We start from the raw sequence: 24,167 nt of genomic DNA, 5'->3' as shown, positions 1-24,167 counted from the left end.
GAAAGTTTTCTATTGAATTTTAGTTTTAAACTTATGCCCACATTTTAGTGTGTAAATTCCTGTTCTAAAGATCAGCAAATCTGTAATTTAATATACAGGAAAAAGTGTGTTAGCAAATCTTTACCACTAGAAGTAAACATAAGTATATACTTTATATTCCCACTTGTTCCCCCTGTGTGTGGGAACATAGGCTTCCCATTAATGACAACAAGAAGTCTTCAGCTCTGAATTTCTGAATTGTCAGTCTGATAGAGGAGGATTTTCATTTTTTTTTTCAAGTTTTTTTTAATGCTTTAATAGCTTGCTTTATATAACAGCATTATTCTTAATTTACTTGTGAATACATGAATAGTGACCTATGAATAGCATGTCATAACCAGTTATCCAAAGAGGAATAAAAAATAACAAAACATGACCAAGGTTCTTCTACTCTTGTGTTTTATGGATGCAGGCTTTATGGGTGATCAACCAGGTGAGACTATATTTTGCACAGACCTGAAGATGTTTTGAAAGCAGGACAGTTTTCACTAGTTCCTCTTTATTTCTTAACCTTAATCCAGGAAAGTTTCTTAAAAAATTGATGTTTTAATGGGCTGGGAAATGTTTTCATCGGGTGAATGGCTCTTTCTTTCCTGTTACGGTTTTCTGTTGTTCACTGTGGCAAACTAAAAACTTTCTGCTATTCTTGGAATGCTTGTTGTGCTCTCTTGTAATTTCTTTCAATTTCTGTGTGTTTTGACAGGGGAAAGTCTTCTAGAACTATCACTTTTGAGCAGTTTAAAGAAGCTCTTCAGGAACTCTCCAAGAAACGATTTAAAGACAAGAGTGATGAAGAAGCAGTTCAAGAAATATATAAACTAATTGAAGGAAAAGCCCCAGTTATATCTGGAGTAACGGTATGTTACTGGTTGATTGAAAGGATGGATTGTTCTAGCTGTCTTTTGTTCTACTCCAGTGTTGTTATATTCATCTGCTTCCCTCTACAATCCACAAATCCGAGCAGTATGCTTCCGGGGCTGGAGGCAACAACTGTGCTGAATGAAAGGAAAGATTATGCAACACCTGAATATTGCACTACTGTACTACTGTGGCAGTGTCATTGCTTCTCTTGGGAATCGTAGTACCACCTAGCAGGGCGGTCAGAAAAAATGAACAAGATAGTGTGTGATTGAAATACAGAAATGTTTATTAAGAGTGGTATACCCAAATAAAAAATAGTAAATTTAGAACTTAATCAAACAGTTCTAAGTTGATGTGTGAAATACCAGAAAGACTGAAGTAAAGAAGTCTTAAAATCTACTATGTGAATACAAGAAATCTGGAAATAATTGTCACGTAGTCTGATCTTTGATTTCTGTTTTTTCCAAGTCTGTCAGAACTATAATGTTTGTTTTGTTGTTCTTGGTTTGGTTATTGATTTTGTGTTGTTTTGTTTGTTTGTTTTTTAATGTTTCAGAGTGTAATTAAAGTTTATATATGAAAAAGAAGTTATAAAGCCTGGTGTATATAGGTTTGGTCGTCCTTTTCAAATGGGCAGGTTGGACAAGTTTTTACTATGTAGTTCAGTAGTTACTGGAGCATTCACCATGAACTTAAATACTCTTGTCAATTTAGTTCCTCTGCTTAAAGTCTCCCTAAGTTTAGTCTGTAGAGCTGTGAATGAAAATCTAATTTCCAGAAAAGCTAATATTTCCATAAATTGGTCCTGCACAAATGAACAGTGGAAAAGTGGAGAAATCTCTTCTGAGTTGTATAGTTTGATAGACTTGTACAAGATTTCATTCTATTGACTCCTGTGCTTTCATTTGAAACAAGTGGTAGTTTTATTAGAGACTTAAAATGATGAGCCTTTCTTTTTGATCTGTCCAGGGTTTCTCCCTTTGAATTATGCATATTCTTTTAGGCCTCACTCTGATTCCTTTACATTTTTGTGTTTCAGCACTCAGGTACTGAATTGATCAATGGCTGCTAACAGGGAAACAGTCTCCTTATGTGTGAATGGCTGGGTGTTGAGAGAGCTTTGCAGCTGCACGGAAGTATTATGTAGGTGCTGCAAATGTGTATGAATGTGACAGCAGCACAGGGAGAGTAATAGAGGGGGAATATAGACTCATGGAATCTTTTAGGTTGGAAAAGACCTTCAAGATCAAGTCCAGCTGTCAAGTTGATCTAGTGAATCCCATAACTAAACCATGTCCCTTAGTGCCATGTCCACATGTCCAGGTGTGTCCATGTCCACAAATACCTCCAGGCTTGGGGATTCCAACACTTACCTGAGCAACCCATTCCAATGCTTGACCACCCTCTCCATGAAGAAATACTCCCTATTTATTTAAACCTCCCATGGCACAACTTGAGACCATTTGCTCATGTCCTATCACCTGTCACTTGAGAGAAGGGACCAAAACCATCCTTACTGCAACCTCCTTTTAAGTAGTAGTAGACAGCAATGACATCATGTTTTCCAGTCCCTTCACCAACTTCCTTGCTCTTCTCTGCACACTCTTGAGCAACTTAGTAACCTTCTTGTAGGGAGGGGCCCAAAACTGAACACAGTACTCTAGGTGTGGTCACACCAGTGCCACATAGAAAGGAACAATTGCTTCCCTAGTCTAATTGGCCACACTATTTCTGATGGAGGCCAGGATGCCATTGACCTTCTTGGACACTGTTGCATTAAAGGCTAAAGAGGTTTGGCAGCACCTAAACCCCTTGCGTGCCAGCTTCTCCTCAGATACCAAAGGGGCTGAGGGCAGCTGGACTTAGATTCTGAGTGATGCCCAGTTCAGCACTAGAGTCCAGTAGCATTCAATATATTGAATTACCAAAATCACAAATGCACAAATAGTGCAATACACCTTCAGTCTCTAGTAGATTAATGACTGGTGTAGTGTTTTGAAGCAACAGCAGTACAGGTTCTTTTAGACTGCTGGTGATAAATACACTGTCTGCAAAGCATGTGCAAATACCAAGAATATGACTAACACAACTAACTACATATAAGTTAACTTATGAAACAACTCTATAGAGAATGTTAGGTTTTCCGGGGAAGCACTCAGTATAACCAAGAGTTCAAATCTCACCCAATTGGTGTCCCTATGGGGGGGAAGAGAGGTTCAGCCTGTCAGCTGATCCCAGAAGTCAGCGATGTCCTCCTGACTTGTCAGCATTTTTTCCTAACATTTTGTCATTTCATTTCACTTGTCATTTCATTTTTTCCTAACATTTTTCGTCTCCTGAGCCATTTTTATACTATTTTCTTACTTTAAGGTGGAGATTGAGTGACTAGTCATACATATCATTGTTATAATTGGTATAAAATTTTCTTGCTTTAATGCTTTAAAGGTGCAGAGAAATTCAGAGTGCATACTGAGTGAGGGGTGGTTGCACCTTGGAGATGGGTAGCCCTCAGGATGGAAGTGTGTTTTGGCATTATAATGAGATTATAATGAGCAAAGTTCACTCAGAGGACATAATTTTGTTATCAGTTTGACCCAGGGCTGGCTGTGAAGTCTATCAGTTCTGTAGTATCTAGTTCCCCCTCCCTGCAGTGATATCACAGAGTCTGGCCATGGTGTCTTCACTCCACCCCAACCCTCCATGCTATTTCTCCAAGAGTCAGCACACCAAGCTCCCCCAGTGTTTTCTAAGGTTGCAGGCTATGTTGCCAAGAGGACTAACATGGAGCAGATTCCTTGCATATATTCCACATCTCACCCTGGAAGTTTCTTCAGTGCTGAACCTTCTCTTAAGATGTGGACATACCTTTATTCTCAATAAGCAACTCCATCCACTATGATTCTTCGAGCCCAGTCATCCCGCCAGTTCTTCAGTAAGTGATCTGTGCACCTGTTCAAGCCATGAGCAGCCATTTTCTCCAGTAGAATACCGTGGGAAACAGTGTCAAATGTTTTACTGCAATCCAGGTAGACAACATCTACAGTCTTCCCCTCATCTACTAACTGAGTCATCTTGTCACAGAAGGAGGTGAAGTTAGTCAGGCAGAACTAACCCACCATAAATCCGTGCTGGCTGCATCTGATCAATCGATTTTCCTGTATGTTTTGTGGGATGACATTCAAGCTGATCCATAAGCTTCCCTGGTACCGAGGTCAGACTGACAAGCCCATGGCTCCCTAAATCCTCCTTTCTGCTCTTCTTGTAGAGTGGTGTCACATTCGCTAACCTCCAGTCAACTGGGACCTTCCCGGTTAGCCAGGACTGCTGGTAAATTATTGAAACTGGCTTGGTGAAAATATTGTGGAAAAATAGCTAATAGCTAATATTGTAGAAAATAGCTAATATTACAGGGGAGGAAAAAGGGTCATTTGTAAATCCTGAGTATGCAACATATGATCCGCTCCTTAAAGCTGGGCACTACACGATCTTACATTGAGGGTGCTAGATCTGGGCCAAGCAGGTACTGTTTAACTTACTAATTTGAAATTGTTCCTGGAGGTGATGTCACAAACAAGGTACCTTCCTTAATGAATTTTGGTGCAGTTCTAGTGGGAATACTAATCAGTGGGAAGTTTGGGGTGATCTATATAGAGTTAGGACTTGTGGTGTTAGAACACCCAACTGGTGTTAACTGGGGATTATTCCTTCAAAAGTCTTCACCCTGACTTCATCAAAATGGTGTTACTACTGTCTGGCTTTATTGGAGTTAGTTACCATTTTTTTCTCTTTTTGTGTGCTAAGCAGAAGAAGCACGAATGAAATCCAAATTTTTTGTTCAAGTTTGATCTGTGTTCCTGACTTTCAGCATTTTTTTTTAATGCATGTGCGTGCTTTCCCATGAATCAAAACAAAACAGCGCACACAGACGCACACAAATCAAGAAACATTTTTTTCTCCCCAGTATGCACTGCCAAACAGGCTCTGTTTTTTTCTAGAACCTCCCCCCCTCCCCCCCCACATGCACACTTTGGGGCTCAACAAACCCTCTTCTCTCAGCTTCTCACTGTGTATGCCACATGCTCCAAGCTCCTTACTATCTTAGCAGTTCTTCTCTATAGACACTGACACAAAGGGGTAAAAAGTAGCGAATTTGTACATGATCGTTTTAAATCAGTAAATCTACTGGTATAAAAACAATTCCTTTTTACTTTGTGTAGCTTTTTCTGAGACCGTGACCTGTTCTGATCTTCTCAGTGAGGTTTTAGTGTGAGCGGAGATTCAGTTGAAGGGGCGGGGCAGGGCAGGGCAGGGCATGCGTATCTTTTCTGACTCCTCTAAGAAGTTTCCACCAACTTGGAGGTCAGGTAACCACATCTTTGGGTTGGAGGCCCACAGTTAAGGAGCAATATATCATGTGATTACTTATGTACTGTTATTTTTATATATACATATATGTTTATTTATTAAGGACAGAACAATGTTCCAGGAAAATACCAGTAAAAATACACGTTTGGTGAATGAACAGGTCCTTTGTCAATAATCTTCCCTTTTATGCTTCTGGCTTGTGTTAATGAAAACAACTGAGTAAATGAAAGAATGGCCAGCCTTGGAGGCCAGAAGTCTTGGTATTTTGGAAAATACCATTGGCTGGTTCATCTGGTGTTCCCAACCAGTTTATACATTCATTATATTTACGTCTCTTGTGCAAAGTAAAACTTTTCTGATAATGATAGGTTTGAAAAAGAAGGGGTAAAAAGCCAAGTTCATGTGCATCTTCTGTGATATGCACACTTTTTGGTTAACTATATTTCCAGACAGAGAAGAAAAATGGAGGCTTCTGTGAGTTCACAGAAAGGAAAGAAGGAAGTTGCTCCAAGTGGTTTGCTGCCTCTAGAAAAATGTAAGTAGGTAGGTATAACTTAAGTTATAGGAGGTAGGTAAGTAGTAGGTATAACTTACTGCAGATAGTAAGCGGTCAAGCACTTGGAGATCAGGAGCAGAATTACTATATGGCAAGAGAGAAAATTTGTCTGTGGTACACTGTTAAAAACAAGGCGGAGTGCTTACTTGCTTTTAGATGGGAATTGTCCTCATTCAGCTCTTTGTGCAGTTCACTATATTTCTTCTTGCATTTTTCCTGCTGATGAGGGATAGTCAGCTCTTTCCCCTCCCACTTTTTTTTTTTCTTTTCCCTGTGAAATTGGTAATGAACAGCTGGGTGGCACAGAAGAAGGAGCTCCCAGCTACTGTGTTAAATTGCGTTGCCCTTTTGTCTGTTGACAGTTTAGTCTCTGGTTACAAATGTTCTGGATGTTACTAGCAAATAATTAAAAACAAACAAAAGAAGAACAAAAACAACAATAACAAAACTTGCAAAGATTACTAACATTGGTACTGTGTCTGAAACCTCCCAGAACATCTTGGTTACATAAACAAATCTCTGTAGCAAACCTTTCTAGGGAGACATGCCATTAGATACTAAAATGTTGTGCTTGAGTGAGCAAATAAAGAAAGCCATTCAGTTTCAATGAAGAATTAAGGAAGGATGATTACAGTTGACAGAGTTAGTGTAGCCCGGTAGACCATTGCAAAAATGTATCCTGTTTGGGTAAGGAGTAATATTTGCATCTTACCTAACAGTCATCATTTGAGCATTTTTGGCAGCGTTAACCACTCCCAGTGCTCTGATTCTCTGCTACACAGAAGTACTGAGTTACTGCTGAGTTACTTGTTGTTTTGAAGAGCAATACTGTCTCTCGAATAGCCAGCACCACGTTTTGCAGCTCTCCCATCAGAGAATTAGTAACTTACCACGAGCTGAGAAAAGATGTTTGATTTCAAAAAGAAGTGGTGTGGAGGATGTGGCTTCCATGGTGGACAAGCCTCAGTTACAGCGTTCATTTCCATTGTCTTGGTACAAATTTGAGCATGTTTTCCATGTATAGCATGAAAAGATATTCAAGCTATGGTGTTGTGTGGAAGAGCTTTGTGTAACTCTGAAAGCCTGTTTGTTAGGTGTCATTAATAAGTGCTTGTTTAATCCGAAGATGGGTAGAGGTGGAATGAAGTTTTTGATGGAAGATGCTCTGGGAAACTTTTTTACTTCACTACGAGGAAGTAATTTTTGTCTCTAAAATACACCCTAACATATGGTAGCGTGCATAATGACACCTAAAGTGCATCAATATTCGTTCACGTCATCATCATTTCCACTAGGACACAAAAATCTTCTGTTTTCTTTTTTCTTTCAGTGCCCTTTTTCTCCTGATTTTCAAATGTAAACTTATTTTTTCTCACTCCAATCATGCAGGCTAGCATGTTCCTGTATTGTTCTGTGACATACTGTTTTCATTCCATTTGCACAGTGACATTTTCTTTTTCTCAATGACCACAAAACTTTAAGTAGCCTTATATGACTCCGTGGAAATAATGTAGGAGAAAGTTTTTGCACAAAGCTGCAGACGACTAATTTGGGAACACTGAAAGTAACTTTCAGTTCTTTTAGTTTTTTACTTCTGTCTTGACTCTAGTGTTTAGAATAAATTTTAGTCTCTCATAGCAAGGAATTCTACTTGTATTGGTTTACTTATTGTACATTGGTGGAGCTGGGCTTTTATGCTTGGATGTTGAGCTAACAGGTTTTGAACATGGCAATTCCTGTCTTTGGTGTTTAAAACTTGATTGTTAATCAGAAGTATCTCATATTGAATGTCCCTTCAAAAACTTTTTGATATAAGTTGCACTTTTTTATTCTTGGCTATATTATTAATGTAATTCTATGTAATGGCAAGGAACAAATGTTTCCTTTTGCTGGAGGTGAGTAGATATTTACATAGTGTTCATCATTAGCATCAGTACCATGTACAACGCCTGTACTGAAAGTAATATTTCTGATGTGTGTTTTTGTGTGTCTTTTCTTTCTTCCAATAGAAAGCCATTTCATCTCCAACTGTATCACGCCTTACAGATACATCAAAATTCACGGGTTCTCACAAAGAGAGGTTTGATCCCAGTGGGAAAGGAAAAGGCAGAGCTGGCCGAGAAGATCTGGTGGATGCTTCAGGATATGTATCTGGCTATAAGCATGCAGGCACATACGATCATAAAGTACAAGGAAGCAAGTAAGACTGAGGGTTTACAACACAGATGGAGAAAGAGAGGGGGAAAGAGAATATAGTTTTAAGAATGACATAGATGAATCCTATGTTTCAGTTGTTGTGAATGCTGAGACTATGTTGTCAAGAAGTTTTCAGGAACTGGAACTGATTTCAACATCTGCTGAGCTACTTGCAGCACAATGCCACTTCATTACATTCCTCATGCACACATTGGCAAAAATAACTCTATCAGTAAAAAAAAAAAAAGGCATGATTTTGTTCAGCGCTTTAGACAAAAAAGTCAAGAGCTGTTATATTACTCTTCGTCAATTTGAGCAAGAAATTTCAAACATTCCTAAATGTCCTGAGGATGTAGAAGAGAACCTCTTGAAAAGAGGCTCTTTCATAGCAGCATTTCTGAAAAGTATCCCATTATTTATGCAGATTGATTTGACTACTGTTTGTGGGCTTTTTCAAAAATGTCTTATGTGCAATCCGGAACTTTCCTTAAAAGATTCAGCAGTGTATTATTGCGGAATAAGTGGTTGTAATATACAAGGTGCTACCATGTAAACTTCATACACCATTTATGAAAAATTAAAATAAGAAAAAAGATCTATTCTGGGACAATACAGGTTCTAACATATTTACGTCAGCAGAAGGAGGTGGAGAATACCAACCCCTTACTTTCCTCCTGTCTATACTTTTTGCTTTGTTATTGTGTGTACTGTGTAGCATGGTACGCCTGGCTGATTTGTATGAAGCTAATTTACTAACCTGAGAGGTGAGGAACAAGACATTACTAAGAAAGTCTACTAAAGCTTTTTGTAGTCTGTTTTCAAGTTTGTACTGCCTCACATTTGAAGTGAAGGGGGCATTAAAATAATAATGCTTTAAAATATTGATTTTGACTAAACATTGCCGATCAATGCTAGTAAGTGAATGTTATTATGCACATATTCCCTTTAAGCTATAACATATGTAAAGAAGGTTATGACCCCCTGTATTAAGGACATTTAGTATTAATATTCATGTAATTAATTGCAACTTGCACAGAAGAATATACTATTATACTTGTGCTACATGTTCTGTTAGTTTTATTTGAAGCCAAAGGACTTGATTCTCTGTTCAGTTGTGCTGTCTTATTTGGGAGTAATTTTATTGATGGGAATGGCTTTCTGTTGCTATAGAAGAACCAATTCCACACGCTTAAGGTACAGACAGCTGAATGTGACCTGCCTGTGGCCCAGATCGCCCAAACAGGTTAATAAGAATAAAAATCACTCTTTTTTATTTTCATTTTTATTTTTTGTAATATATATATGTATACATACACACATATACACACATATCTATGTACATGTATATGTACACACACATACATACACTGGTTAAAAGGGAGAGAAAAGGCTGGTCCAGTTTTCCACAAGAGCTGAAGTGGAATACTCCAATGTATTGCTCTGGTTCTATAAAATTATGAAAGACAATTTTTTGAGTGTTTAAATACAGCTCCTAGCTGGCTTGCTTTGCTTTCTTTTAAAAAGAGCTCAAGCACTGATTTTAATGTTTTACTGTGGATAAAGGTTAATAACTTCACTGTTTTCTTCCTACCATTATCAGCATCAGCATCCCACTCAGAGTACATAAGATTCAGTGAGCTTCATGATCTGTCACGTGCCATGCAGGTTAACAGTCTGTATTTGGCCCATGTCCAAAAACAGAGAGCTAGTTTTCAGTCCTTTCACATTTCATGTTTTCCTTTTCTGACACTGAATGGCCTTTCTTGTAACTTTGCCTCCGATGACCCTTTGAGCCCATACATCAGCCTGAAACCACAACAATAACACATAAAGGCAAGGATTTCATCATGGATTTGAAGATTTTTATTTGTTTGTTTATAACTTGTATTGGTTTTTATTTTGGGGAGGGAGAGAAGTTTGCTAAAACTTAGTACATGTTCTTGTAAGGATTTAAGTATCTTTTTGCCATGATTGGCTCTGGTTATCTGGGAAGATTTTTGATATATCCAAGGATGCTCAGGATGAGAAGCATTCAGCTTTGTGTGAGTCTTTCCAAGATTTACTCTTTGTTCTTGAAGACAAATTTACAGGGAATGAAGGATTATCCAATCCTTTCTTGCACTGGTGACCTGTCACACTGAGGCAGCAAGTAGCATACTGTGATATAAACAACGGCTAAATTATTCCAGCATGGCAGTAAACTGCTAACTGCAGAGAACCCTCTTCTTTGTGATATATCACTGGTGCCTGTGCACCTGAAGGTTAGTCCTTTATTTTATTTTATTTTTATAAGCAAAATGGCTAAGTCTCCCTTAACAAATCCTTAGCTAAGTTAAAGGCAAGATTAATGTCCCTGTTCTTCCCATTGACTTTAAGACTTGGCTGATAGCTCACTGGTAGCTGAAAAGATCTGGACCCTGCCTGAATGAAAGGTGAAATGAAAGTCCAGTCTGGCAAAAAGGTGAATGAAAGTTCAGCCTGTTGCAGAGCCCTTCCAATACTTTGTTCATCTTGCCATTTGTTGCTAGCTAGCAGTCTTGTCTGGCATACTAGGTGATGCCTAACCTAAAGTTCCCAAGTGAAGGCTTTCTGAAGTATGCAAATACTGAGTGTCAGTAATGATATAATGGAGTAATGTTATAATGGAGTAATGATTGGTTAGGAAGTTTTTAAGGTCATATTAAGTTTTAAGTTGCTATTCCATAGCATGAGAGAGATCAGCACACTCATAAGACAGAAGGCATGCAAAATAATTGTGAATGGGGACAGATCCAAGCTGACGCTGACAAGAAATGGTGAAGAAGAAATGACACCGACTTTGCATTACAGTATGAAACCTGTGCCAGAACCAAAGCACTTTGTACGGACCTGATGCAAAGTTGTATAAAATTTTCAGTGACATAGTAAACTTTGGATCAGGGCCTGAAAAGATGCTTTAGATAGCAATATTTTATTTTGAGGAACATGCTTTTTCTTCTTCTACTTTGCAGTTGGATAGTTTAAAAACACAATCATACAAATGCATGAAAAGAAATCATTCTGATATGACAGTGAAAAATGGAAGTTGTGGCTGGAAAGGTAATACTTTGGAAGGATTTTTCCCTTTTACTACACTTGATGTGGAAGATATGGAAGATAGAGGTTATGAACAAAAGCACCGTATACAGTTTTGTATCAGTGGTTCATACACTTACTTAAGCTCTTACTTTCTCACTCATTTATGTGGGAAATAAAAGCCTAAGTACTAGTTTGAATGTTAACCATATTTCTAAAAGTTCCAGGCCTGTTTGGGAATGAGGCAAAGTGGTGGTAACCACTTTTATTGTTTGTTCACCTGCTGTTCTCAGGACAGCAAGTACAGCTTGTAACGCAGAGATGATGGGAAGGGATATCTTGGGAGGTGGAGGAGAGTATACTCATCCTGTGTACCACTACTCTATGTAAATGGCATGCCTGAAGTGAGGACATGGTGTACCCAGTAAGGTTTATACTCATCTCTGTTTTTTGGCCATCTAAACTAATTCCATCAAGCTTTCCAATCTGATTTCTCATCTGCAATGCTCTTGTCTATGAAAACCTATTATTCCTAATTACCTTTGCTGTCAGTGAACATACTATTGAGGTAAATGTGATCAGAAAGTTCAGGTAGCTTTTAGCAATAACTACCTATAAGAACAAACTCAAATTGCACTGTTCATTTAAAATTAAACCCTTAAATACTATGATAGTACCCAGTCTTACCTGCATCTCCAGTCTGACTGTCGAACCTTTGCAAGATTGAGGACAAGAAATAAAAATCCTAAGGCAGAAGAATAATCTTATTAAAAATATATATATATGATTCAAAATGTGCAGAAGAAAAATGGGTTTTATTATTAGTGCTTGTTTAATCAATTTCTCACTCTCTGTGCTTTAGTTACTTGTTGAGAGTTTTCCAACAATCATATCTATATGGAAATTTCAGGAAAAGATATTGTCCTGCTCTTTATGGCTATCAAAGCTATCACAATAGTGTTACTGAATAACAGACATTAAAAAATATGTTTTTTTCAACAGTCCTATATGAACAGTTGTGATTAGTTGTAATAAAGTATTTGGAAGACCAAAAGAAATGCTGAACATTGGACAATAGACAATATCTGGCCTGTTTGTGTTTTTGCATGTGTGTGTATGTGTGTTTTTAAAAACACACAATATTTCTTACCAATGGCACAAGTATCTTTTTTACTTTAGGGAAAGGATAGGTAAATTTCCAACCTACTCATATGTCACACCTTGTGTTTTTCATCAGCATAGTCCCCTTCAAAGATACTTTGGACTAAAATATGATATTTCTCCTGTATTTTACTGACCTAACCTCAATTAAAAATTCCTCTGGCAACTTTTTGAAATTATAGAATTCATGGGTTACCATTTCAGTCGTGTTTTTCCTTTGTTGGCTGAGTTAATATCATTTTCATGGCAGATGGAATTTGTTGGTAAGCCAGAACTAAACGGTAAATGACTACTATGGATTTGGCTTGCAAGTGAGAGGTATCGAGAGAAAGTGCTTGTGCATCCTTCTCCAAAACCAAAACTTTAAAGTAATTGTGTTATTTTTTTCTTAAGTGATGTCAGTTAAAATAAACTTTCTTTGTGCCTGCATGTATGATAATTATCAGCTGTTCAAAATATAACCTTACCTTACAGTAATGCATGTATTTTGGAGGCATGTGTTTGTCATCCATAAATAAGAATTCTGTTTGCACTCACCAAGAAACAAACCATTTGCTTTCATGATAAAATGTAATGTGTTGCACTAGTACATATCCTTTAAACTCTGACTGTTGGCCTTGTGTGTGCTAAAGTGACTGCACCTTTGTGTATATTGTTTGTAGTGTGAATATTATGTTCTGTCTGTTAGTTGGTAGTAGGTAATGTAATACCCAGGATTTGTGCTGGTTTGTGTGTGTGTGTGGGTGCACATAGTTTTTGGATCCAGCTAAGTAACTAAACCATGTAAGTGCTGGCCTAAACCTTAAATCTTAAAAGGCAAAGCTCTAGTCCTGCAGCCTGAGATATTCAGCATGGCCAGTTGCTGGTAATGCTGCCATTCTACCTCCATAGCACAAAAGTAGAGATCTAGAATTTTCATGTTTTGACACATATGTCTACTCTGTTCCTATTTCTGGAGGAAAACACTCTTCAGTGATTCTAACATGAACTTATAATGGCAAGAAGAGTTCCTCCCTAGTGAGGAAGTAGAAAAAAAAGAGTCAACAGTTCCTCTGAGTGCTCCCAGGAGATAATTTAAAATTTTGCCCTGCATGGGCCCTATATTTTATTTTGCCCCAGCTTTGTGATGCAAGTTGACACTCACAATGTATGCACGCAGTTCTTCATCAGTCAGGTAAGTACGAAGTCATGGTATACTGGGGGCAGGAACAGGGAACAGGAGACTGTCATACAATGCCTGTGGACTTTTACAAAATGAAATACCTGAAGCATAATGACAAATTTCAAACTTGTGTGAAATTCTCAGTTTGGAGTGCATCAACTTGATACATGTGTACCTCCTATATTTGGAGTTTTGCCCATAAAATAGCATTTAGACATTAAGTTATTAATTTTTTGCACCCAAGTGCCCATCTGGCTACCAGATATAAGCTGGAAATGAAGGACTGAGCTATTCCTTTTAAGTGTTCAGAGTCCTAAAACTAGTGAGAGACCTTTAGTTGCATTCCTGCTTGCTCATTAAACTCAAAAACAGTGCTTTGTCTCAGCTAAGAATGGTGCCTCAGGAGACTAAAGAATATTGCAGATAGATGCTCCAAATCTTAACTGTCTGAGCAATTTGTTTATCCAGATACAAATAACTGTTATATACTTTTTTTTTTAAATATTATTTATTTAGTGTTTTTCAGTATATTACCTGAGCTATATTGTTTCAAAATCTGTATAGAGATGGTGGATTTCACAAGTTTAAGATATAGCTGTTTTCTTATAGTTCTCAGAAAACATTTAAATTTAGTTGTTTCATTCAAACTAATTGATCTAATTGATCACCCACTGTAGGTAGACTTTGGCAAGAGCAAACCTGATAATAAGCAAAAGGAAAAAAAAACAACACAAACCAACACAGTGTATTTGCTGAGTATTCTTGAAAGAGATTTACAATACTGATTGTCTGAAATGACTTAAAAGAAAAATCTCCTTTGTAATCATCCGTGTGCAAATGTCCACTACTTTGAGGCATGTGAGACTACAGAAGAGATTTTTTGTTTTGTTGGTTTGGGATTTTTTTTATACATTACAGTTGCAAATTGACATTGAAGTGCCCCATGCAGTAACCTGACCTGATCTGGAAAAGTTTTAAGCACCTACCACATTCCATTGCAGGTAAAGATACAATTAATTAATTTTCAAATATATTTATAAAGCTTCTCTTTTTGTGAGTAAAGTTTCTGACACTTGAACAAAGTGTTTTTTGTTGTAAGCAATTGTAGAGGCTTGCAAGATAACCCTCACCTAAGGGTAGTTTGCCCTTACCTTCAAATATCTTTATGCAAGATTTTTCTATGACTTCATACATTTTTCAGCACAGGTCACAAACTTGAATAAAGTCACATCCAAGTTAATTAAAAATATAGTCCTAAAAATATATCCATATGCTTCATCCATCTTTACATTTTAATCAGAAGCTATGTTGTTGTTGATCAACACAAAAAAGAATAAAGGAGGAATGACAATCTGTATCCCAACAATCATGAATTGTTTTAAGCTCCAGTTTACATCAGATGAGTTTCTGCATGGTTGCGTTTGCTCAAATGTTATTTTTAAACAAAGCAATGAAATAATGTGAAATAATGCAGCCTATGTTCTGCTGAGTTATGTTAATGCAACAGTAAAATGCTGTGTCAGTAACATTCATGCTAAATACACACTACTTCTTTACAAAGCCTTTGTGAAAGGGCAGTTAACCTGCAAACTATAAAAATCTGTTGGCAAACTACTTTTGTTAGCACTATATTGCATGAAATGGCAAGGTCATCAACAAAAACAAGTTACAGGATGCAATTAGTGTATTTATCTTTGTGCTGGGCTTAGAATATATCAGCTTTGGCAAACTATTGCAGTACAGAAGATGTCTGTATAATGTTTATAATACAAAGTAATTTGTCTTTATATTCTGTAAAGCAGAGAAATAGTTGATGTTGCATAAGTATATTCTTTGCAAGGTTTTATGCATCAGATTTAAATGTTGGAGGAGAAATATATTTATACAGAGTATAATTTTTGAATCTTCAAAGTTGGTTTCCTTCAGCCATGAACCGTTTATTTATGCACATCATGCTTTATTCCTTTGCTAGATTTTTTATCTCTATGTATTCCAACATAATTTTTTTTTTGGTTTAGATGGTTTGATTCTTTATTTCCACAAATGTGGACGTGCATGCTGTCAGGACCTGATCATAAAGTGAAGAGGTGAAAGAAACTGTTTTGTCTTTGATTACCTAGATCACTAATAAAAATCTAACTGTTAAATAGTTGATATGGAGATGGATCTTGACATAGTCTTCCTTGGAGCACTGTCCAGCATGATAAAAACCTTCAGTGAATTTTACTATTTCTTGCTGACTTTGATTTGTCTTTCATCCTTGGCCCCAAAAAACAGGAAGCCTCTGTGTGCTAATAGTTACCTGCAATATTTATAACTGTCAACATTGAAAACATTAAAGTTCAGCTGTACTAGCATACTGTGAAATTTCAACACAATTAAAACTTTACAAGATTACAACCTTACAAGTTTACTTTTTTCTTACTAATTTATCACTGAACCTTTTTTCATTATCACAAATGAACAACTTGAGCATAGAATTTCTTAATCTTAACTGTAATAGGTCAACATAGGCTAAGCAAATATTTTTAACCACTTGATGAAGGGGTCACAGAATCACAGAACTACAGAATGTTAGGCATTGGGAAGAACCTTGAAATATCATCTAGTCCAGTCTCCCTGCTGGAGCAGGGTCCAGGCACTGTCCAGTGTAAAGCACACTGGGTAAAATTTTATCCCCACTGCAGTCACTGCTGGAATTCTAACTGGCATTAGCGAAAAGGGAGTCACCATTACAAAGGGGTTAATAGGCCTTGTACACATGACAAGAAATTATGGGGGGAGCACAACATTGATTCTCTATTTCCATATCTTTGTTTCTGTTAATTTAAAACTACTACTATTCAATCTTTAAAATAAATAAAAGAAACTTGAAAGGGGATCGTATACTACTAGCCTGTACTAGTTTTTTTTTGGTTTGGTTTTTTTTTTTGAGGAAAGAGGAACAAATTTATATATATATATATGCAATATATTTTTACACTGTTTATTAATGCTAAAAAGTATTAAATGTATCACATTATCAGTGTGAGTGTTAATAGCAATGTTCTGGATGTTTTAAACTTTTCAAAGTTGTGTTAAATTCTAAAAACACATTAACAATGGAAAAGGTACTTTGTCTACTATGTTATTGTCAAAGTTTTAAGGAAAAAGTTAAAGTACAGCAGTTATTTGAATAGCGCTTGAAAAGCTATAGTGAAATCCATATTGTAAACACCATTTTTTAAAGCATAGCTTCTCATAAAGTATGTTACTGCTGTTGACTGTAAAAATTTGTATCTTTAATTGGCAAAGTAATCAATAAATGTGTTACTACATCGGTTTCTGGTTTCCTCCAAGTAAATGGTGTTTGCAGTTAAACTCTGTTGCCAACAATTATTTTACAGTTTAGCTGTTAAGCAAATGGCTAATGAATGTATAAATTACATCAAAATGCTTTCCGAAAAGCCAGTTCCCTGGCTCTGAACAGAATAGGTTTCTTTCTTACAATTTTTTTCTACTTTTGAGTAAAGCTAGCCTTTACCATCATGGCTATACAGCAATCATACTAGAGTTATCAAAACGTAAAAGTGATCCAACAAATGAAAATTGTCAGAGACTAAACAATTTTTTCTTAGGTAGCTGTGTAAAATAGATTGGACCTCAGTCTCAAAAGCTTGAGCTCACTCTCACATTCTGAATGTTCCAACACCTTTCCAGGGACAGAGGTGAGACTGACTGGCCTGTAGTTTCCCGGATCCTCCTTCTTGCCCTTCTTGAAGACTGGAGTGACATTGGCTATCCTCAAGCCTTCAAGAACCTCTCCTGTTCTCCAAGACCTTTCAAAGATGATAGAGAGCGGTTTGGCAATCACCTCCGCTAACTCCCTCAGCACACATGGATGCATCCCATCGGGGCCCATGGATTTATGTACGTTGATCCCACTCAGATGCTCCTGAATGACTCCCTCATCAACTGGTGGGAGATCTCCATTTCCCAGACTCTTTCTCTTCCCTCCAGGGTCCAGGAGTCCCGGGGGGGGAGGGGAGTGTCATTGAAGCAAAGAAGGCATTCAGTATCTCTGCCTTCTCAGCGTCCCCCGTTACCAGTGGACACCCCCTTGTTCAGCGGGGGACCCACATTATTTCTAGTCTTCCTTTCTTCCTTTTACTGTTTACGTACTTAAAAAAAAAAAAAACTTCTTATTATCCTTTATCTCTTTTTCAAGCTTCATCTCCAGGTGGGCTTTAGCCTTCCTCGTCACGTCCCTGCAGGCCCTGACAACACTCCTGTACTCCTCCCAAGAGGACAGGCCCTTTTTCCACATTTCGTAGTCCTTCCTCTTATTTTGATCTTGTCGATGAGCTCCTTGCTCATCCATGCAGGTCTCCTGCCCCCCTTCCCTGATTTCCTACTCTTAGGAATGCACCAATCCTGAGCTTGGAAAAAGTGCTGTTTAAGTGTTGCCCAACTCCCACGAGCAACCTTGCCTTCTAGCAATCTAGCCCATGAGATACCCCTAAGTAGGTCCTGGAAGAGATTGAAGTTGGCTCTCCAAAAATCCAGGGTAGCAATCCTACTTTTTGCCTTACTTCTTCCACCAAGTTCCATCTTGAACTTCACCATCTCATGGTCACTGCATCCCAAGCTGCCCTCGACCTTCACATCCCTAACAATCCCATCCCTGTCGGTAAGAACAAGGTCCAGAAACACCCCCCCCGCACCGCCTCATCGGCTCCTCCACCTGCGTCAGAAAATTATCTTCAATTATCTTCAGTGCATTGAAGGAACCGTTTGGACTGCGTGTGCCTGGTCGAGTTGCTTACCCAACAGATGTCTGGCTAATTGAAGTCCCCCATGAGAACCAGCGCCCGGGATCACAAGGCTACTTCCAGCTGCTTGTAGAAGGCCTTGTCGAATTCCTCCTCCTGATCTGGTGACCTGTAGCACACCCCCACAACAGTGTCGCCCATACCAGCCCACTCCTTAATTCTCACCCACAAGCTCTCCCACTCCTTCACCGCCCCCCAGGTGGAGCTGGGTACATTCTAGTTGCTCCCTCACATAAAGGACATCTCCTCCCCCTCACTTCCCCAGCCTGTTTTTCCTAAAAATGACATAGCTCGCCATGACAGCGTTCCAGTCATGTGCGCAGTCTCACTACGGCGTTTTCGGGCATTTGGTGACAACACATTTTCATGCATGTTCAGGCATCTTGTGACGAAACACATTTTCACGTTTTTTTTTTTTTTTCAGTCATATCGTGACAACACGTGTGTTGACGCACTCTCATGTAGTGTGACAAAAAGCATTTTCAGTCATTTTGTTGCTACACGTATGTTCACACATTGTGACGAAACACATTTTCATGCACTTTCAGGCATGGGATGAAAACATGTGCGTTCATGTCTGTTCACCCGTGCTCAGCTATGTTGTGAAGAAAGGCATCTAAATGCCTTTTCAGGAATTTGGTGACAACATCTGCGTTCGCCTATGTTGTTACGAAATGCATTTTCAAGCATTTTCAGTCATATGGTGACAACATGGCGTGTTCACAAGTGCTAACATGTTTGGTGAGAAAATGCATTTCCACGCGTTCTTCAGGTATTTGGTGACAACATGTGTCTTCACGTGTGCGCTGACAAAATGTATTTTTACAGCTGTTCAGGCATGTAGTGATGAAACGCATTTTTCACGCATTTGCAGGCATTTAATTACAAGAGGCATGTTCATGCGTGTTCACATATTTGGTGATGAACCACATTTCCATGCATTTTTCAGGTATTGGGTGACAACACATGTATTCACATGTGTTCAACCATGTTGTAATGAAACACATTTTCATGTTTTTCAATCACATGACAACAGCTGCATTCACGCATGTTGTGATGAAGTGAATTTCCAAGAGTTTGCTATCATAAGGTGACAACATCTGTGTTCACGTTTGGTGACGAAACGCACTTTTACACCTGCTTAGCCGTGTTGTGATGAATCCCATTTTCAAGTGTTTTTTTTTTTTTTTTTTTAGTGAGTTGGTGTCAAAACGTTTGTTCACACGTGTTCAACCATATTGTGACAAAACATATTTTCACGCTTTTTCGGTCATATAGTGAAAAAGCGTGTTCATTCCTGTTCAAGTATTTGGTGACGAAATGCATTTCCACATGTTTTTCAGGCATAGGATGACAACATGCGTGCTCATGTGTGCTCACACATTCAGGTATCTTGTGAAGAAACGCATTTGAACGCATTTTCAGGCATTTGGGGCCAACGCACGTGTTCACGCATCTTCAGGCATATTGTGATGAAACACATTTTCACGCGTTTTCGGTCATATGGTGAGAACAAGCGTGTTCACCCGTGCTCTCCCGTGTAGTGACAAAACGCATTTTTTACGCCTGCTTATCTATGTTGTGAAGAAACACATTTTTCTCACGTTTTCAGGCATAGAGTGACGTGTTCACATGTGATGTCACACATTTTCATGCATTTTTCAGGTATTGGGTGACAACACACGTGTTCATGTGTGTTCACACGTGTTCATGAATGTTGTGACGAAATGCATTTTCAGGAGTTTTCTGTCATAAGTTGACAACACGCATGTTTAAGTGTTCGGTGATGAAACGCTTTTCCAAGCATTTTTTCAGGTATTTGGTGACGTGTTGACGCATGCTCACTTGTGTTGTGATGAAACTCATTTTCACGCATTTTTTTCAGGTATTTGTGACAACACCCGTGTTTATGTGTGTTCAGGCATGTTGTGATGAAACGCATTTTCAAGTGTTTTCCATCATATGGTGACAACATGAGTGTTCACGTGTGGTGATGAAACGCACTTTCATGCATTTTCTGTCATGGTGACAACACACGTGTTCATGTCTTTGGTGACGAAATGCATTTTCATGCCTCTTCAGGCACATTGTGACCAAACGCATTTCCACGCGTTTTCAGGCATTTGGTGACAACATGCATGTTCACGCATGTTCACACACATTGTGACGAAATCCATTTTCACACTTCTTGTGACAGCATGCATTTATGATTTGAGGGCTTTGATGATAACATGCGTGTTCACGTGTGTTGCAACAAGATGCGTTTTTGCGTATTTTCAGGTGTTTGTCGACAACATGCCAGGCGTGGACACGTCTGAACATGCGTGTTGTGACAATACACAATTTCATGTATTTTTAGGGGTTTGGCAACAACATGCATGCTCACTCATGTTCACACACATTCAGCCTATGGAAGCAACATGTGGTCTCGTGTGGAGTTTTGTGGCTGCAACATGCCTGATCACATATGTGGCAGCAACACGTGTTCACATGTGTGGAGCCATTTGGTGGCAAGATGTGTTTACATGTGTAGAGGTGTGTATTGGGAACACTCATGTTCTCACATGTTCTGCTGTGTGATGGCCACGTGCCTGTTCATGGATATGTCAGCAACACGATTCCACCTGTGGCAGTAACAGAAGTGTTCATTTTCACGTGTTCAGGCATTTGGTGACAACATGCGTGTTCACGTGCATTCAGGCATATTGTGAACATATGTGTTGTCATCAAAGCCCTGAAATTATAAACACGTTGTCACCATATGCCTGAAAACGTCTACTCGCGTTTCATAACACGCGTAAACACGTGTGAACACACCTGTTGTCACCAAATGCCTAACAACACGTGAAGATGTTTTTTCTTTGTAATAAACAGGAAGAGAACAGGAAACTACAGAGATACTGTAAAACATGATCAGCACAGTCATAGCTTTTATAGTCCAAACACCCAGTGAGGGCTTGATAAGCCCTCAAAAAGATAAAAAGGAGTAATGTGTATTACAAGTCTTTTCTTCAGTGTCACTGAGTTCTTTTCCATTCCTCTTAACTTTAAAATAATTATAAATCAAATTCTAGTGGCGAACATCAAATGTGTTTGTACTTGTTTGTGGTAACGGTACAGATGCATGTCAAGTTTATGGTTGGCACTTCTCTCCACCCTAAGAAACCCATCTACTTTTATTTTTCTGAAAAAAAAAATTGTTCCATCATCCCGCCAGGCAGTAGGTGGGGACCTAGGCCAAGGGGGGGAATGGAAGCAGGTTCCTGCTCGGGGTGGTAGGTGAGTCCTGTCCCTGCCCACCTTACCTTCCCATCTACCCTTATAATAACACGTATGAAGCTCTGGAACATGACAGTCAAAACAACGATGTAGACGAAAGACCATCCCAGTTAGAGAGGGTGCCTGAGGCAAGGTAACCCACCCCACGCATTGCTACATCTTCTGTCAAGAAAGAAAGAAGGGTTATCGTCATGGGGGACTCCCTTCTGAAAGGGACAGAGGGCCCAATATGCTGACCAGATGCAACCCACAGGAATGTTTGTTGCCTCCTTGGGGCTCGGGTGAGAGACATTGCTAAGAAAGTCACTCACCTGGTACGGCCCACCAACTACTACCCATTACTGGTCTTTCAGGCTGGTAATGACGAGCTAGCAAGGAGAAGTCCAAGAGCGATCAAAAGGGATTTCAGGGCTTTAGGGTGACTAGTTAAAGGTTCAGGGGCACAGGTTGTGTTTGCCTCTGCCCTTCCAATAGGGGGGATCGATGTTGACAAGCAGACTCATCACATTAATATGTGGCTTTGGGACTGGTGCAACTGGCATACCTTTGGGTTTGTTGATCATGGGAAAGTCTACGTGACACTGGGCCTGCTGGCACCAGATGAGATGCACCTCTCTCAGAAGGGGAAAAGGATTTTTGCTCAGGAGTTGGCGGGACTGATAGGTAGGGCTTTAAACTAGAGTTGAAAGGGGAAAGGGATAAAACCAGGCACACCAGTGATAAGCTAAGAGATGGTGAGCTAGAATCAGAGGGACTGTGTGCTAGTGAGGTCCTTCAGTCTGCTCCACAAGGTGCTGCGTGCAGGGAGGCATATTTGAAGTGCTTCTACACAAACGCACACAGTATGAGGAATAAAATGGATGAGCTAGAAATCTTGGCCCAGTCCCACAGCTATGACGTCATCGGCATAAGCAAAACCTGGTGGGATGAGTCCTGTGGCTGGTGTGTCGCAATAGTTGGTTACAGGCTCTTCAGGAGGGACAGGCCGAGTAAGCAAGGTGGGGGGGTGGCGATGTATGTGAAGCAGGGGCTGGACTGTGTGGAACTTCAAGTTTGCGATGGCAAAGTTGAGAACCTCTGTCTGGGTAAGGATTAAGGGATGAACAAATAAAGGGGATGTTGTTGTGAGAGTCTATTACAGACCACCCGGCCAGGATGACAGCACTGATGAATTATTATTTGCAGAACTAAGAGATGCCTCGAGATCAACTCCCCTTGTCCTTATGGGGGACTTCAACTTGCCAGACGTCAACTGGGATCACCACATGGCCGACACGAGCAAGTCCAGGAGGTTCATAAAGCACCTAGATGATAACTTCTTGGTGCAGGTGCTAAGGGAGCCAAATAAGAAAGGTGCCCTCCTAGATCTGTTGCTGGAGAAGAGAGTGGGTCTTGTGGGGGATGTGGCAATTGGCGGCCGTCTCTGCCATAGTGACCATGAAGTGGATGAGTTTAAAATTTATGGCAACAGAAGGAAAACTGCCACCAAAACTTCAGCCATGGATATGGGGAAAGCAGACTTCAGGCTGATCAGGGAACTACTCAGCAAGGACCCCTGGGAAACTGCTTTTGAAGGCACTGGCGTCCATCAGTGCTGGTCCGTCTTTAAGCACTGCCTCCTAAAAGCACAGGACCAGGCAATTCCAAAATATTGGAAGTCAAGCAGGCAGGGCAGAATGCCAGCCTGGCTGACCAGGGATCTTCTACTGGAGCTTAGGCGAAAAGAGAAAATGTATGGCTGCTGGAAGGAGGGTCAGGTGACGTGGAAGGAATACAGGGGCACTGTTTGCGTTTGTAGGGAGAAAATTCGTGTGGCCAAAGCCCAACTAGAGTTGAAGCTGGCCAAGTCCGTGGGAGACAATAAAAAGGTTTTTTTAAGATATGTGAACAGAAAAAGGAGGACCAAAGAAAACATAGGTTGATGGGGAAGGTCACCTCACAGACAAGGACATAGGCAAAGCAGAGATTTAATGCCTTCTTCGCCTCCATCTTCAACACTGATGATGGGCTTTGGGACCCAGGGTGCCCTGAGCTGGAGGACCATGACAGTGGGAATGATAAACTCCCAACCGACCCTGAACGTGTGCAGTATTTGCTGCTCCACCTGGATCCATACAAGTCCATGGGTCTGGATGGGATTCATCCCAGGGTGCTTAAAGAGCTGGCAGACGTCATCACGGGACCTCTCTGAATTATTTTTCAATGGTCTTGGGAATCTGGAGAGGTCCCAGTAGACTGGAAGCTGACAAATGTTGTGCCAATTTTCAAGAAGGGCTAAAAGAAGACCCTAGCAATAACAGGCCTGTCAGTCTCACATCAGTGCCTGGTACAATTATGGAGAAGATAATCCTTGAAGTTATTGAAGCGCACCTGGGGGACAATGCAGTCGTTGGTCCCAGCCAACATGGGTTCATGAGGAGTAGGTCCTGCCTAACAAATTTGATTTCCTTTTATAATAAGATCACCCATCTAGTCGATCAAGGGAAACCAGCTGATCTTTTTGGATTTCAGCAAAGCTTTTGACAGGGTTTCCCATAGGATCCTACTGGACAAAATGTCCAGCATACAGCTAGACAAAAACATCATGCGATGGGTGAGCAATTGGCTGACGGGCAGGGCTCAAAGGGTTGTGGTAAATGGGGCTACATCAGGCTGGTGGATGGTCACTAGTGGGGTCCCCCAA

General features: G+C 39.6%; 2 protein-coding genes across 9 annotated transcripts in view; one reads left to right on the top strand and one right to left on the bottom strand.

The window, feature by feature from the left end:
* TPPP (tubulin polymerization promoting protein) overlaps nt 1-16,716 on the top strand; it is a 59,286-nt gene extending 42,570 nt beyond the window's left edge. For 2 of the 5 annotated variants that reach the window (XM_048053594.2, XM_066992379.1), the window contains 2 exons: nt 743-896; nt 7,831-16,716. In XM_048053594.2, the coding sequence (XP_047909551.1) occupies nt 743-896; nt 7,831-8,025 (349 nt within the window). In that variant the 3' untranslated portion in view covers nt 8,026-16,716. The other 3 variants (XM_066992380.1, XM_048053590.2, XM_066992381.1) reach the window with 2 other exon arrangements.
* Nucleotides 1-24,167, bottom strand: part of LOC125180930 (uncharacterized) — a 36,340-nt gene that overhangs the window by 8,570 nt on the left and 3,603 nt on the right. The window contains exons 2-3 of one of the 4 annotated variants that reach the window (XM_066992382.1): nt 11,759-11,816; nt 5,968-6,092 (exon numbers count right to left, since the gene is read on the bottom strand). In XM_066992382.1, coding sequence (XP_066848483.1) covers nt 5,968-6,092; nt 11,759-11,816 — 183 coding nt within the window. Of the gene's footprint in view, nt 1-5,967; nt 6,093-8,042; nt 9,464-11,561; nt 17,213-24,167 lie in introns of those variants that run through there. The other 3 variants (XR_010829404.1, XR_010829403.1, XR_010829402.1) reach the window with 3 other exon arrangements.

Source organism: Anser cygnoides, chromosome 2, assembly GCF_040182565.1.
Source record: "Anser cygnoides isolate HZ-2024a breed goose chromosome 2, Taihu_goose_T2T_genome, whole genome shotgun sequence".
Classification (NCBI taxonomy): Eukaryota; Metazoa; Chordata; class Aves; order Anseriformes; family Anatidae; genus Anser; species Anser cygnoides.
Note: the sequence above shows the minus strand (reverse complement) of the source record. Positions and strands in the feature narration are given on the sequence as shown.